This window comes from Lethenteron reissneri, chromosome 47, assembly GCF_015708825.2.
Source record: "Lethenteron reissneri isolate LAM-NWPU_2019-01 chromosome 47, ASM1570882v1, whole genome shotgun sequence".
In the NCBI taxonomy this organism is placed as follows: Eukaryota; Metazoa; Chordata; class Hyperoartia; order Petromyzontiformes; family Petromyzontidae; genus Lethenteron; species Lethenteron reissneri.
In genome coordinates, this window is record NC_083825.1 from 8,129,709 (window position 1) to 8,146,361 (window position 16,653).

General features: G+C 44.9%; 1 protein-coding gene across 23 annotated transcripts in view; it reads right to left on the bottom strand.

Annotated features, from left to right (window-relative positions):
* LOC133354450 (sorbin and SH3 domain-containing protein 1-like) overlaps positions 1-16,653 on the bottom strand; it is a 199,536-nt gene that overhangs the window by 58,527 nt on the left and 124,356 nt on the right. For 13 of the 23 annotated variants that reach the window (XM_061571285.1, XM_061571284.1, XM_061571281.1 and 10 more), the window contains 7 exons: positions 16,248-16,376; positions 14,075-14,101; positions 13,308-13,438; positions 10,949-11,317; positions 5,964-6,404; positions 2,207-2,327; positions 398-606 (listed from right to left, as the gene is read on the bottom strand). In XM_061571285.1, coding sequence (XP_061427269.1) covers positions 398-606; positions 2,207-2,327; positions 5,964-6,404; positions 10,949-11,317; positions 13,308-13,438; positions 14,075-14,101; positions 16,248-16,376 — 1,427 coding nt within the window. The remainder of the gene's footprint in view (positions 1-397; positions 607-2,206; positions 2,328-5,963; positions 6,405-10,948; positions 11,318-13,307; positions 13,439-14,074; positions 14,102-16,247; positions 16,377-16,653) is intronic. The other 10 variants (XM_061571294.1, XM_061571291.1, XM_061571286.1 and 7 more) reach the window with 8 other exon arrangements.

Genomic DNA, 16,653 nt, shown 5'->3' on the forward strand with positions numbered 1-16,653 from the left:
GTTAACGACTAATTGCTTAACGACAGGCCTCCATCGAGCCCAATGTGTTTGGTTACCGACCATTCCCCTGTTAACGACGGGCTGTTTTAGGTACGGTAAGAATGAATGAAAGCATTGATCAACCACGTTTCTTTTAATATTCTGTGTTGATAATGTTGTTTGTATCTTTATGTATTAATAACCATTGTTTAAATATTTCAAAGTACGTTTTTGGGTGAAAAAGGGTAACTTTCGATGATATCAGAACGAATTAAGCCTTTAACGTGTATTTTCTATACTCGCTTAACGACCAAATCAGTTAACGACCGGTTTCGTGGAACCAACTACCGCCGTTAAGAAGGAGGGTTTTACTGTAAGTGTGCACGCAAGGGGAAAAGAAGCACAAGCGTAAGCATACGGTACGGACGGCGATGGGGACGCCGTTCTCGTCCACAGGCCCGATGCCGGGGTAGTGTGGAGCCTTGAGCACCGTCACCTTCTTCTCCTCGCTGGACATGCCGGCGGCTGGGTAGAACGTGTCGGTGTGCACGGTGCCGCCCTCAAACGTCTTCGTCTGGTACACGGCGCCCGCCGGAAGCTTCTCCGTGGGCGTGTACATCACCCGGTCTGATAGGCGGCGCGCGCGAGCACGCGGTCATCGTGGCGCGGAGACATCACAGAGAGCGACCGCACGCAGTCTAAAAATTCCACGTTACCATGGCAGATCCACGTTAAATTATAGGAAGACTTCTGATCGCCTTCCGCAAAGTGTTACTGTCTCCATTGCGGTGAAGAGCTGAGTCGACCCCTCGCGAGAATTCAAGCTTTGCCACCTTACCGCTTCTGAGTAGATGGCACCTAACCACTGCCACTCATATTCTTGGTTCTTTCGGTAAAGTCACGTAGAATGGAAATAATAAAGTAATAAAACTAAAACATAATAAAATAATTCTCACGATGTTTGTTTTATGTTTATAATTTTATTACTTCCATTATACGTGACTTTACCGAAAGAACCAAGAAGATGAATCCCTGCAGTCACGAAAGCTTTAAATCGAAATTTATATATTTTTTATTTTAACCAGGTAAGGCCCACTCAGCTATATAGCTCTTTTTCAGAAGAAGACCTGGCCATGAATGACAGCTGTCAACGAAGCGGCTTATCGCGTGAAAATGTATAGCACCCAAATACCCCTGAACATACGTTGATTCTAAATGTGGAGGGAAAAACCGGAGGACCTGGAGAAAAATCCATGCGACCACGGAAAGAACATGCAAACTCCAAATATACAACAGGCGTAAGGGTCGGGATCGACCTCACGACCTCCTGCATACCAGGCGTGGTAGTTAACATCTCGCCACCATGGCGCCCTGTCACCATGCAGAGTCACCATGCAAAGTCAACACGCAAAGCGATTGCGTGGAACCGTCACGCGGAGCCATCGCATGAAATCATCGCACGGGGTCATCACACGGGGTCATCACATGGGGCCATTAAACGGGGCCGTGACACGGAGCCATTGCACGCAGCCACCACGCAGAGTCGCCACGCAGTCACAGTGTGCAGCCATCGTGCGGAGACATCACGCTGAGTCATCAATCACACGGGGTCATCGCACAGTCATCTGCGCACTGGGTTTTATTTCGAGTCCTAGATTTAATTTAAAACTATAATGATCATCATCACCACCATCACCAGTAGAGGATGGCTGATGAAGTCAACAAAGCTGTTTGATGATAATGATGATTAACAACGTAATGATGAATTCATCTGTTGATTGGAAGCGATTATTACGCAAACAAAAATCCTGCCTATTATTCGGAATTCACGTGCAAACTGGAGATGAATGTAGTGCTAAGCTTCATGGAGCGAATGAGATATAAAATAGAAACGAGACAGAACAAACAAAACTACGAAGACAGACCTTACTACGCACAGAAAGCAGCACGCACAAGACAGATCGGTATAGTCGGTACAAACCAGGTAGCATGTAATGGGCATTCCTTAATATTATTGAATGAAACTGTGATTCCGAATAGTAATATTTGAATCTTGGAGAGGGGGTGAATCTTTACATGCTTAGCAATAACAATGATAGCGGTGCCATTGATGACGGTGATGATGGGATGACAAGTGAATTTTTACGAAGTGATTTTTTTTACAGAAGGTGATGCCGACGATGCTGCGATGATACTAAAGTGGGATCGGGTGGGCGATCTCTCTCACCTTGTGTGTTCTGCGGCTGTGACGAGGTGGTGCTGAATGAGCTCTGGTAACTCGTGTACTTGTGCGTCGGTGAAAAGCTACTTTTCAAGGCACCGTCGGAATACTCCTGCCCGTCGTTTTGCTGTAAAAATGAACAAAGCAGGCGCAACAGTGAACGACGGCTCAGTGGAGTCACGAGGAATGTCTCTCGGTGGCTGATAGATCTGCGGTGACGTATTTATATCCGTGGTCATTGCGAAGCGCAGTTCCTAAATTTGACAAAAAAAAAACGTTCATGTCTATAGGGAAATGCAGAGTTATTTTTAATAAATCCACTGCTAGACGAGATGCCTCCCCACACCACTCAGGGTGTCGGGGCTTAATTGACCACACGCTGGTCAGTTTGGGTTGGCGAAGTCGGGAAGCATAGATATGGGAGCAGAGAAGTACAGTACAACACTGGATTTTGCTGCATTGTTCTCTGAGGGCCATTGTTGATGTCTTACGCTATGTTTAATGCTTTCCTTACCAGTAACTGCCAGTATACCCATATGCTGTACATTTGCAAGTGTGGGCTTGTAAATAATCATGTTAATCTTACTCAATGTTGATGTAATTTTAATCGAGAGAAATGCATTAGGTTATTATTTTTGATAAAGTCTGAATGTGACACTCATCGAAATCAACAAACGTAATTGGATTATTCAATGAACCATGACGGGGCCTTTTGGTTCATAAACGTAAAGTGTGAATCTTATGAATAAGATTTGTATCGAGTGAACATTTGTTTAGAATGTTAATGTTTATAGAACAGCACAGATCAACCAGAGTGCAGTCAAGTACCAAGTCAGCCAGACTGCGTGTGAGTAACTCAACTGAATAGTGAGAGTCATTTTAAGACAAACGATTAAATAGGCCAAAGTGGTTGCATAATTACGAGAAAATACTATATATATAAAACAATACAATATCGTAAATACTAATTTAGATTAACTTTGACTTTTAAAAAATTATACTGCACTCTGGCTCTAATCCTGCCGCTTCAGAGTTAAATGCACATGCTGGTTATCCAAACAGAGTATTAACGATATTGCGCACGTAATCATTCGCAAGCGTTAATTAATTTTTCTTTGTAACAAATCTTTCCAAGCAAATTGCAAATCGCGCAGCAAAGCTAAACCCAAAAGCTATGCACGCGTTGCAGATTGCACTCTCTGGCTCAGAATTTTTCTTGACCAAATAATGTGCCATAGTTTTCATTGAATGCACGTCCAAAAAAAATAATCAAGATTGAGCTAAGCTATTTAATAATCCGTTAAATGTGTTTTTTTTTTACAATAAGTGGCAAATGTGTTCCAGTCGGGATTCAGTTATATTTGGGTCAGAAGTGTTTTAATTTATGATTAATGTTGTTAATTCATTGTTGCCACTCTCTACCATACATGCCAATCGCACCGATGTAACGTAATAGGCTGCCAATGTTTTTGCTCAAGCGATTTTTAAAGCGAAATATACCATTTGTTAACATTTAAAAACAAAACAAATCTTTTTCGGCGGTGTTCGCTTTGAAAATCAGCATTCTTTAAAGACGGTTTAAATATTGGCAGACAGACCACTTAAATGGTTGGCAAGTTATACCGCTACCCACTGAGGGCAATCGTGTTAATTGATGTTGTGCTCAAACCAGGGCTGATTGAAACTTCAGCAAAACCTCTTTGGAAAAAACCCCGCCGCAAATACCGCCACAACTATCAAAACGACTGGTTGCAAGTGGGTCATTGCAATGCGCGATGATTACCAGTGGATAATGTTCGGGACAACAATCGACAAATGAAAATGTCGAATTCCAAAGAATTATTAGATGCATAAATGGATTAATTGATGAGATACGCGGAGCTAAAACATAGTGATGCGAAATTCTCCTGATGTAAATTTTTAGCGTGAAATTTAAACTGTGGAAACGTGAATGCCTGTTAGAATTTTCCTTACTTGGGGCATATTTAAAAATACTGAAAACTACACTCCATTAAATAAGCAAATAAATAAAAAAATGTCTACGAGATGCTATTCAATGTACTATACACGTAACATTAGAACCAACTGCCTGGCATACGCTAAATGGAAATGCAACGGGATATTAACATACTGAGCCACATTCAATTGGACACTGATTGCGGCACCTAAATTAATGCACGTTGTATGCCAGAGGCCTATAGACACACACACATACACAAGCACATATACACACACACACATACACACACGCACATACACACACGCTTTAGTAACAGGTGCGCCTAAATTCGGCACGTGGCTGTAAGCAAATCATTCTATAATTACGTAGAGGTCGGATTCGAAGCTTTCTTGACTTTACCGAAAGAACCAGAGTACGTACAGGTCGTCACAAGACATTGGAGTTCTGGCATCTTGTTAGGTATCATAAGCGTTAAAGATCACGTGTGATTAAAGGAATGTTGAACATACAAAACAAATGTAAATCAGCCACAGTTAGTAAAATAAATAAATACAGCAGAAATTGTAAATTAATGTCCATAATATATAAAAACAAATCATTCACAGAAATGTACAAAACAAATTTACGAAAGAAAATCCTGTTGATATCCTATAAGACTTAAACATTTCTCCCACGGGGAAAAAAAGCTGCATACAAATTCTACTACTCGTGTCCAAAATGTTGTCATCAAGTCTTATAGGATACAACAATGGGAACTTTACAAATAGGATAGTGCAGGGAACGTTGGGGTTTTTTGTTGTTGTAAATAATCGCACAAGAGAGGAAGGTATTTTATTTCGGTTTGTCTCACAGGAAATGCCCCCCACCCAACAGTTGTGCCTATGCCATGCAAAATATGTAATGATTTCCATGCAGGGACGCATGAAGCAACAAACCCACATTGTCAGTTAGTAAGCGACAAGTGTACGCGACCGATGAGGGGCGACAATTATCGCGACAAAAAAAAAAGCCATAATCGCAATCGAATCACACAGCCTTCCAGGATCGACGGTACTGGCTGCACGTAAAGGCAGCACAATCGAGCACGGATGAAAACATTTGTTGAATGTTATTGAAACAAAACTGTGGATCTCGCTTCCGGGGGCTAGGGTTAAGAAAGGTCCACACATTCTTGTAGACCGCAACGGCGAAATTCGAGTTGCCATCGGCATCATTGGTGAGCAATTCAAGGAACAATATTTTACAAGAGAAATTGGAATGTTATTATTAACAATTTCAAGGCTATCATTTCGTGGGAAATGCCACCGTTCCACCATGAAACCCACTCATGCATCAAGTCCACTGTGGCGATAGTCTGCTGTGGTGATGGTCTGCTGTCGTTTATACATCTGCTATGAAATTATTGCAGATTAAGGATTGTCAATACATTCGCGGGGGTTCATTTCACTCCTGAAATCACAGCAAACCGACGCAAGGTTGGTTTTGCTTTTGAATTAAACGTTTGTTGCTTTAGAATAATTATCCGTGGGTGGGTTGGTTAAATCTTATTTTGCCAGCCGTGCGACTGTTGAAGCCCAAACGGGTAGTTATTATTCAGCGGATTATGTCCAAAATCCACATTTACACGCCCAGTTCTACATTTTACGACCTTGGAAGGTTGGCCTCGGAGTTCTCGTTATTGCGGTTTAAAATAAAAAAATTAGCACGTTAATGCACGGCTCGCCGTGCGGCGTCAGTCCCACGGGTGTCGTTCACGGGATGGGCAGGCTTGTGGGGGGGGGGGGGGGGGTGAGCGTGAATTACGTGGGCAGGCGTGAGGGCGCGCTCCTCCGTGAGAGTTGGTGAGGGGGTGACCGAGTGGTCCGTGACCTCGGAAGCGAGTGGCGGGAGGAGGTCATCCAGCACAGCCGTGGACGACTCGCTCACGGTGCGCGATGACACCTCCCATTCGGGCTCGAGAAGCGAGTGCGAGTGACCGTCAGCGGGAGACAGCTTTTTCTGCAGGTGCGGCGGGATAAAGTCGTCGAGCGTGGGGAAGCGATCGGGCGCCGAGGCCGGCGACTCATTTCTCACGGGGGCCGGCGGGTGGCCGGGCGGGCCGCCGAGAGGCCCGTAGTCCCGCGGCCCGACCGGCACCAGTGGCGGCACGGGCGATGAGGCCTGCTCCGAATGGCCGGCGTCCCGAGAGCGGTGGGCACTTTCCGATTGGACGGTCACTTTCACACTGCCCAATCCCGTAAGCTGCTGGGTGGCAGAGGCGTGGGGTTTTTGGTTTTCATGACATTGAACGTGGTGGCATCCTTATTTATATATACGCGATAACGGGAGAACTCCTCTTTGCCGTGATCATATTACTCGCAACTCCTCATATCCGCAGGAGCTGTAAGGTCCGTGGAAACTCCAATGAGCTACGACCCTATTCTTTATGTTACCCGTCAACTTTCCCATTCTGCTTCGCTGAATGTCTTCTATACAAATATTGCGGAAAACAGGAGTCGCGTAGCAAATTCATCTGATGACACACAATATTTTTTTGCAGAAAAGTAGAGAATCCACAGATAATAAGATCTGCGATATTCCTACCCCACATCACTGCAGCTAAGAGGAGTTCTCCCGTGTATGTGAGAGAATTGCAAAATGATTTTCTAAACGGGCTAAATACAATTTGCATAGATCACGTTGGATGCTTTCTTCATCTACAGGAGTGGTGCATTACAAAGCCACATAGGTCAATGGAACAGGTGGTTTGAATGCCGTTTGATAATTCAGTCGGTATTAGTGGCTTGTTGGGATTGCTGCTCTTCAACAAAGGCAACGCTTTTGCCGGCCTGTGTTTTGTCCTGTAGGCATGTATTATTTAGCTCAAAAACTGCAATTAAATCCAATAATTTACCAATGGAAGTGAAAAGGCAATAGGCCGCATACTTAATTGTTTGCCACTCAGCAAGCCAGCAGCTTTCCACATTAAATTAATCCATTCAAATGCATACTTGCAGCAATTTGCATTCGAAGCAATATACATGAAATGCTTTCCAACATTTTAGACCTCTGAAATTTGTTGTTGCTGCCTTATCGAGTACACGTATTAGATGTGCAAATATCTAAGTGCGCAATTAACAAGCAGGGTTTTTACGTTAATGTACGTGGCCAAAACACCTCTAAATGAAACCTTGTGAAATACAAACACCGCGTGATAATTTGTTTGACAGACTCGGACAAATTACTTTCTTTAACACAGCCGCAATTCATCTCGAACAAAACACGATGGGTTACATGATGACACATCACAGGTGCATTAGACACAAGCTCACGAGCCGTTGATGTCCCCGCAAAGCTGTGACAACGCTCGCTCGATGACGTAAATTAGAGCGGATCTCTCACAGGTATTCAAAGTTACCCACACAAGGTGGGAATCCTAAACCCGGCAATATCAATACAAGAACTCCTCTACTTACAAACATTTGACTTACGAACTTTGAGAGATACGAACAAACCCGTCCATATTTCCAGTTGCCTGTTCAGACAGATTCGTAAGTTCAACCACCGTGCAATAGATGGCGGCGGTTGTTCAGTGTCGAGCACCGGCTTGTTTTGAGTCTCAGGACCCCAAACACTGAAAGGTTTACTAAGGTGTCGGCAGCTGTTCACGGTGCTATTGCCTGTTACAAGTTGATTTATGAAGAGGAGAAGAAGAAGAGGGCAACCGTGCAGAAATCTCTTGGTACGTTTGTCAAGAGAGTAGAGAGGAAACACGAGAACCAAAGGGAATTAGCATCTACATCTGCAGAACATGAAGAATCAGTGGCATCTACATTCGCAGAACGCGAAGAACCAGTGGCATCTACATCTACAGGAGATGATAAAAATTTTGAAGCCATTCTCCGTGTTTAGTGTACATGCCGTACAGCACGTTTGGAATCGACAGAAGTAAAGTTGGACTTACGAATCGACCTATGAACAGACCTCTGGAACCTAACTGGTTCGTAAGTAGGTAAATAGAGTAGTCCCTGTGTGGCAAAAAATAATTGAACCGGTCAATTCGATTTGCCAATGTCACCAGCAGCTGCGGTGGCTGAGCCGAACGTGGAAATGACTGTGATGGAAAACACCGAGCTACATCATCAGTCGCGTCTTTATGTGACTGCACACACATATCGGATGTTAAGCACAGGATGTCTGTAAGATATTGAAGGCTTATTGCAATAAAAGGCACACGATTATTGAATGTCACCGCCATTCCAAGGTTCCCAAGGACCTATCCGATGGGCATATCCTGTGACCGTCATGTTTACATATTGACACGTGTATATTCTTGTTTGATTTGTGGGTCAAGGGATGTTTACTGCAGTGGGGGAATTGAAATTTGCCAAAGTCTTCTTTGCACCAGAGATTACACAATAGAAGTCCTGATGCTCGATGATTGCCTATTACTTTTGTCTGCAATGTAATTTTTCCAGAGTACTGCATTCGCTCAAAACGGGACCTGCATGTAGCTACGTGCAAAAAGTGATGCAAAAGCTGATCCAGAATTTCACTTGGGGCTGAGGTCAATTGAAAAAAAGGACAAGTAAAAAAATATACTAATTACATGCATAATCAAGTATATGATATAATTCAACATTTAGTCACGCTTGCACCCACTGACATAATAAGCTTGCCAGTTCGCATGCTATCATTAATATCAACTTGTGGGTTAATGCCAAACAGTAGCATGTCTGTGTTAATGTTAAAAATGCACAAGTATTATTGCAGCCATAATGCACGAACTCTCCTGGCGGTGCTGACACAAGAAAATTCTCTTTGCATTGGCGTGAGCCCTCCTCTATATCCGCACCCATCTGGATCCAGCCACACATTTGTGAGCATTATGCAATGCAGTCTAATCCCATTGTATATTCATTTACTGGCTAAATGATATCGATGTGCATGTGAGTGTAGCAGCCCTCGGTCAACCCACTGCTGGATGAGGGCCTCCCTAACACATTGACCATACTTCACCACACTGGTCAATGTGGACTGATGGATGCAGGGAGCATAAACGTGGAAGCTTAGAAGAAATAATAACACTATACAGTATTTTGTTGGAACTGCCCTCTGGTGGTAAGCACACGGCCTTACAACCAATAATAATTCCTCCCCCACTTTGCACAAGAGCGCCTCTACATAAGGAACGAAACAGGTGGACTTCTCCACAAATCTAGCTGTCGCCTGATGAAGCTAGTTGTAATTACTGGCGAAACGTCGTACTCGGATTGTAAATGTTGTGGCTTGGCTCTCCAACACAGTGGTATGCTGTACTAATGACGAATTGGCATGTTCTGTTTACTGACTTACTAGTTGGTTGTGTCGGGTGGTGGCGGGTTTTAACGACACATTTATATATTTACGCCATTTAACCCAAAAAACCCCTCTATTATGGATGATATTGATCGCGAAAGCCTACGTGTTAAATCAATAATAATGATGTCAACTTGCAACGCGGTGGCCACAAGGCCAAAAGTGAGGGAACGACTCGGAGGCTCGAGGAACCACAGACAAGCAAGTCGGCAGCCCCGCAACGAGCCAGCTCTGTGGTCATCTATACATATTAAGGTATTTTGAGCCGATGAATCGGTGTTTACACGAAGCACCTGCGTGATGGTGGCCACACTCTACCCCATACAGGTGGAACAGGCGGAGTCAACATTTTTTGCTGCTCCGCATTGTCCAAGCACGCCAGGGCACGGCAACCTTAACGCTCTGAGCGCGTGTCACTCCAAGGAGGGAAGGCAAACAGCAGGTGACCCGTTAATGACGGTGCCATTAAAGGTACTCTGAAAGGGGCCTCCGGGTGTTTCGATGTGAAATGAAAAGTCGACGGCTGGCGCTTCACAAATGCGCTCTTGATCTCCGCATGTTCTCTGCTAGGGACAGAACTGGATTTCAATTGAGACCTGAGGTGCGATCGTTGGGCTGTTATCTTGCAATGCCACCCGCCCAGTTTGTGAAGCCATAACTGTCGTTTAAATTAGGTGAAGTGAAAATTATAAAGATGTACGGTTTGCTCACTCGCACCAATGTTCCCAGAAGGACCTCCTATTTTTCTCCCCGCTCTACCAAGCTGGCCAGAGGTGGGGTTACCCACACGTTACCCCACCGCACACAACACACAGATCTAATAATTGTGGTGTACGCAATACTAATGGGTGCACATAAATGTCATGAGTAAATGCAAATGAGAGCTATCCGACTTGTTTATTTTAAGTCTTTGCAAAATGTTTTCCCTTACACAGTGGGAACCTGGCCTCGGGCTTGTCATCCGCGTAATATCTGTATCCCTTTCCCCTATCGCTCATGCTTCACAATTACCTCTTGTGCAATAAAAAAAACTTTTATAAAGTAGTCTCTTGCAAAGTGGTGATTTACAAAAATAGACCTTGAAGGACTCTTTAGCAACTATCTCGTCACTGTACTGTAGCTTTGCACGATCATTAGTACGGTCACTTGAATATAGGCGGTAACAAACAAAAAAATGTAACAAATTATTTACGAAAGTTGAAAATACCGCATTTCTCGGAGGGACTTTTAAATTAGCCACCCCCCTCACTGGCGGCAGTGGCACATTCCGTCGGGCTCCTTGCACCGTGGAGGTCGTCTTCTCCGCCGTCTCAACCTTGCCAGTGGCGTCCTTCATGCCGGACAGCAGCGAGGTATCGGGAGCCACGTGGAGGCCCGAGAGCGTGCAGCCTGTGGAGTTAGTTTCCATGGAGGTGGAACACGTCAACGGTGGGAGTCGTGATGTTAGTCACCTGATGAGATGGGGTCACACCCTGGCGAGATCCTTGCATCGGCGGAGCAAATTGCCGGTCGACTAAATCCTTGCCGACGCGGTTAGCCGCGTCCGTCAGGGCGTCCACTACCTTCTCCTTGTCCACAGCCGTGGCGGGGGTGCCACCACCGCCGCCTCCGCCACCCCCGCTGCTGCTGCTGGTGGTGGTGGTGACGGTGGTTTTGACGGGGGCAAGTTTGATCGAGGAAATCTTCCGCTCGGAGGGAGTGACCTCCGCGTTTCCAATCTCAACAAACGACTGAGTGGGTGCGGGAGCGACGCCGGGCTCGGGTCGGAAGGGCGCCAGCGGCGCGCGCTTACCGCCGGCCGTGGCCGCACCGGAGCGGCTCTGAGATTGGAAGACATCGGCAAGGTTAGGCACGTCTTGAGGAAGGCTTGGCAAACTGGCGGAGCCCGATCCCACCGTAGAAAGGGACGCTTCGGTCCTGCTACGCGACTGCGGGGTTTCGCTATCGCTGGCGGCAAAGGCATCGGCCTGAGAGGAAGGAACGCGGAAGGTCCTCGGAGGAGGCGTGGGGCATTTGCGAGCAACGTCCCCGGTGGCAAGCGGTGCACTGTTAGCGAGAAAGGATTCCTCGACCGACGTCGACGTTGTGGTTCTGCGGTACACCCTATCGGTGGTGGACACGGTGGTGATGGTGTCGTAAGAGGAGTTAGAGAAGTGCTGGCCGGTGAGGGGGGCATGCGCTCTATCCAAAGTGGCCGTGGGCTGAGCCACATCGGCAGGCCATCGCGGGGAGTTAGAACCGGCATCGGCGGTGATGCTCACAAACTTCATGATGGGAATGGACGCAAGCACGGAGTAGGAGGATTTAGTTGGAGGGTTCCATGCAAAGCTCTCCTCTTTGGGGGGAGCAGCGGGAAGCTGGGTTAGTGCACAGCACGCGTGAAAACAAGAGGTCAAAGGTCAGCGGTCCACCTGGATGAAAGGAGGCGGTTGTAACAAAAAGTTCTTAAAATAAAAATGTAAGGTGACACGCACACGTCTCAAACGTGTGTGTGTGTCACCTGACAAATGGCAGTTGAATGACCACAATCTTAATGAGGCGAAACAAACGGTCCTGTATGATTTACAAACAATCCTTAGGACTCCTACAGGAATTAGACATTCCTACAGCATCCTGTAAAGTTTGTGTTGTTCTAATTTAGTAACTTATTTAAAAAACATCCCATTATCTATAATTTAACAATTTAAATGTATGATATATGTTAACTTTTTTTGCACCGTACATAGTAAACCGTGCTAATCAGACAACAAACTAAAAGACAAAAAGTTGTTCTAAAGAAGTGAGTATTCAATTTAGAATTAGTTATCAACTTTAATATTTCAATGTTATAGCAACCGTCTACACCTCTCCATGTGAACCAGTGAAGAATCACAGAGGCGAAGAGAATAGAGAAGTTGAAAAGATCAGATCAAGAAGATCAAGAAGAAGCTCAGGGCCAGCCTTCGAGTTTCCCGATTTCAAATAAACTTTCCAAATGTTATTCTTCCTTTCTTCATGGTTAAGGATCAGCTTCTCATCAGTGCGAGCTCATCGAATGTTGAGCACGTTTCATTCATCAGAATTCAAATGGTCAAGCTTACAACTTAAATCACACTCCCGCAGGCACGTAACAATGCATCGATTCATCCGTTTCAAATGAATTGTGAATCTCACAATACATGCATTGATTTATGATGTATACTAAATTAATGCAAATTATATTCTAATGTTACAGTTAAGGTAACGGAGCGAAACTTCGAAAATAATACATATGAAAATGAGAAACAATACAAATGAAATGGTAAAAATTGGATTAAAAAAATACAGATTCTTGAACCGATTCATGACCTCAAATTGTGGCGATAGGACGAACGATCACATGTTTACCTGACAGAGTGTTCATTGATGGCACATCTATAAACACGGTGGAGTGTGACGTTATGCACGATGCTGAATTATTGGACATTGCTCAACATTATCGCGCCTAAAAAACAAAAACCTGAAGCTATGCCAGCCGAGTGCGAGTGCGTGGAGAGACAGCGCAGCAACGCTGCGCACTGCGGCTCACATCGTGCCGATATCCCTGGGCCTCCGCGCGCTAAACAATTTCAACTGGTGGCACCATCACGGTTATTTGGTTATTTACACCTCTGCTTCCAAAACACCACCGCACATGCGGACATGCAGTGCCATAACCAGGGCCTAGCTGAACTTCAACGGTGTCTTCTGTTGAGGATCTTACAGCGGACAAGAGGTAAGAGCGCGCCGAGCAACTGTGTGTACGTACAGGTGCCCCCCCCCCCCCGCCCGCCCATGTGCGTGCATCTTCACCTGTTTCTTCTCAGCGGCTGTGAGGTTGGGCCGCACGCTGCGGAAGCCTTTGGCCGCCAGCGAGGAGTTTCCCCCGTCCCCGTTCGCTGCTCCGAATGGAGCAGGGGACACGGGACCGGAGCCCCAGCGGTCTGTAGGTCGTCGGGGAGGACACGAGACAAAGAATGGACCCTTAACTTGACGCGAAGGTTTTTCGCAGCCGTTATTACGATTCATCATTGGTGTTTGGGTGAGGCCATGTAATGGTCTGGCCATGTATGGTCATGTTTGGGCAGATCATTATGATCCCATTAAAACCTCTTTCCAGTGTAACTTGCCTGCCTCTGTGGCCTAGCCACCATTTAAAAAATGCTTCTTAGCTCAATGGGCCTCAACAGAAATTAATCTTCCTCCTCCGAATATATTTTTCTCGGTGCACCGCTGATCATGGTCACCATCGCCACGCACCACGTGCAACTTTCAAGTAGCAGTAGGGCATCGCGGCAAAGATCCTAACAGCCATGGCAACATTACAGGAATCGTTTGCCTTCCCGTAAATTATCAGACGGTGAGTTTGCACAATTGCTTTCCAGGATTAATATCAAGGACTCGAGGAGTAATGCAAACACAATGGAGAATCAAACAGACTCTCAAGGCAACCACGTTCGCTACTTGGCTAGAGGGTCATTTATCCATTTATAAAATGCATATGGAATACATACATAAACCACAAGTTGTGTCAGGATAAAGGTTTTATTAGATGTTAATTCAACCGGATTATGTTTTACCTGATTCACTTGATTGGTGATCAGGACCTATAACGGGAAGAAATTAGAGAAAAAAGGAAGTACTTATTCTTAACTGCAATACTAAAACAACACATCACGACCATCAATGTTTAAGTCGCCACTACATTTTGAACACCACATTTTAAAAGCAGTAATTTTCATTTTATACAAAATGAAAGGATATTACCCCACACCCTCACCAAAAATACAAATTCTTAACACGTCATAGCAATCATTTTCAAATGATCATAAATAAATTGTCGAATATACAATGCCTGTGAATCATTAACATTTAACGATACCGCTGCAATTGATACTCATATGTGCTGCACAACAATGACCTACTTTAGAACACAGTGTATTTGAAGCTCATTATTCCAAGTAAGGTTTCAGCTGTCTGATCACCAATGTGTATTAGATCATCATTTGGGGGAAGTCTCAGCTCACACCATCTGGCAAGTTTAACATTAAAACCTAACTATACAATAGTACAGGTCATAGTAGTACGAATATATTTAAGCCTTTTGTCACTATGTTGATCATGGGGGTTGTTTGCTGACCCATACTTCAATCAATTGCTCTGTGCAGGTTGGTGAGACGGGGGGGCAAAGGGTTAGTTCAGATATAATTCGCCACCAATGTTAGCCATGGCCAGGAATTAAACTCGGGCGGCCGGGTTCATAGTGCTCTGTGTGAACCACTGCACGACCCCCCAACCACCACCTAACAATACTGTATATATTTGTTTGAAATGCATATAACCACTATGTTTCAAAGAGTCTACAAAGGTAATTTTTTTAAATTTAACTGCGCCTTCTTTTAACATAACGATTTAAAAAGCCTTCATTAGGTGACCCTTGTTACTATATGGTCGGTCGACGCATCATTAGCTTAATTTGAAAGAAGAAAGTTATTTTATTTCAAAGCCCGCAAATGTGGCTTCGTTGTTGCCTTGCATAACGAGAAGTAGGATTAACGCAGCTCCGGCATATTGGGCTGGAAAATAAATACACGAGGACTGCTATGCGATAGAATCTTTGACCAGTTTTACGCAATACTTTCCCGTACGATGGGTGAGAAGGCGTTGCTGATGTAAGAAAATAATTATTGCTCATTTGCTAAAAAGATGCAAATCTGACACAAAATTTGTATCGGCACCATAACCGGACCAATGTCATACTCTGGGCTGCCACGAAAGAAGTAACCTGAGCCTCGAGAATACAGAATACGACAGTAAAATATATATAAACGTGTGTTTTGCAATTTTCGTCATCTTATTATATGGCAAACAATTGATTCATGCAATGTTCTGTGCAATTTTCTAGCATATTTTCACTTTTTTGGTATATAAACATTTTAATCCAAACAGGAGTTAATACAACTTGGCAAAAACCGAGATAGCATAAAGAATAATCATGTTTTCAGTTGAAGTGACATATGGTTTTGCCCTGCTTATTTGTTCTGTACTTTCACATACATCAAATAGCGACGCTACATTGTAATTTCACATTCCTGGTATCACAGTTTCAATTCATTATCATATCAAGTGTGACGGACGGCGACGTGATTTTTAGTCATTTTATTAATTAAAAAAACACTGATAAGTGGCTTAGTAAGCGTTTGTTCTTATGCCAAGCTCAAGATATTTGCCATCAAACAACTGTGAGTGCGGCCAATAGGACGAGGGCATCTGGGGCTAGTGGGGCTTAGGGCCCTCGATCCCGTTAACCAGCTCTCACGTTCACGCGCAGCCTCCACGGTGAAGCCCCTGAAGCCGGACTCGGTGAGACCATGCAAGGCCACCACCCGCAGAGTGCGTGGAGGACTGGCGAAATTGACGTGGAGCTTGTGCGTGCGTCAATCTAGCAGTTCCTCTGCTCGCGTCAGCCTTACGGCTCTCTTGTCTCTGTACATTCATTTTCGAAATATATTCTCGTAAAAAAATGTAATTTCACGTACAACAAAATAACTATTTTAGCCCTTGCAAAAAAAAAAGACATGTTCGCTCATCGCCTAGGAACGCAACTCTAACAGAGCGTGCTCGCCTTGAGATCGTGCCGTGAGGCTAACGCTCGCGTATCCACGACCGTTTGTGTTTTAAAGCAATGCCTAGAGGTTTTGAGTCTGCCTTCTGAAGACAAAACATTCTCCGCCAATCGAGCCTCGGACCTACTTGTGAGGTTCGAGTCAGTCCAAGTTTCCCAGCTGTCAGTCTTGCTGCGGCGACCCTGCTGACCCCCATACGAAGAGGGTCTCAGGGTCACTGACCCCTTCCCACTGATCACCTTGACCGCGCCACCCTCTGTGCGGAACCCAAGGCCACGTCGTGGTGAGTGCGGAACAAGCGGTTCCCAACGGAGGACAGGTCAAGCGCAGGTCCACTCACTCCGCGTGCAAACGGCTAAATTTGGGGCTCCTCGGCAGTCCCATTGGCAAACACATTTCGCTTGTGCCGCATTTCAAACGGTACACACGCTTGAAATGAACGGTGAAGCGTCTTTCTACGTACTGCTCAAAATAGACAATGAGCCGGTTATTATCTTCACAAGCCACTTGCCAGTGGTGTACATTTCACATTA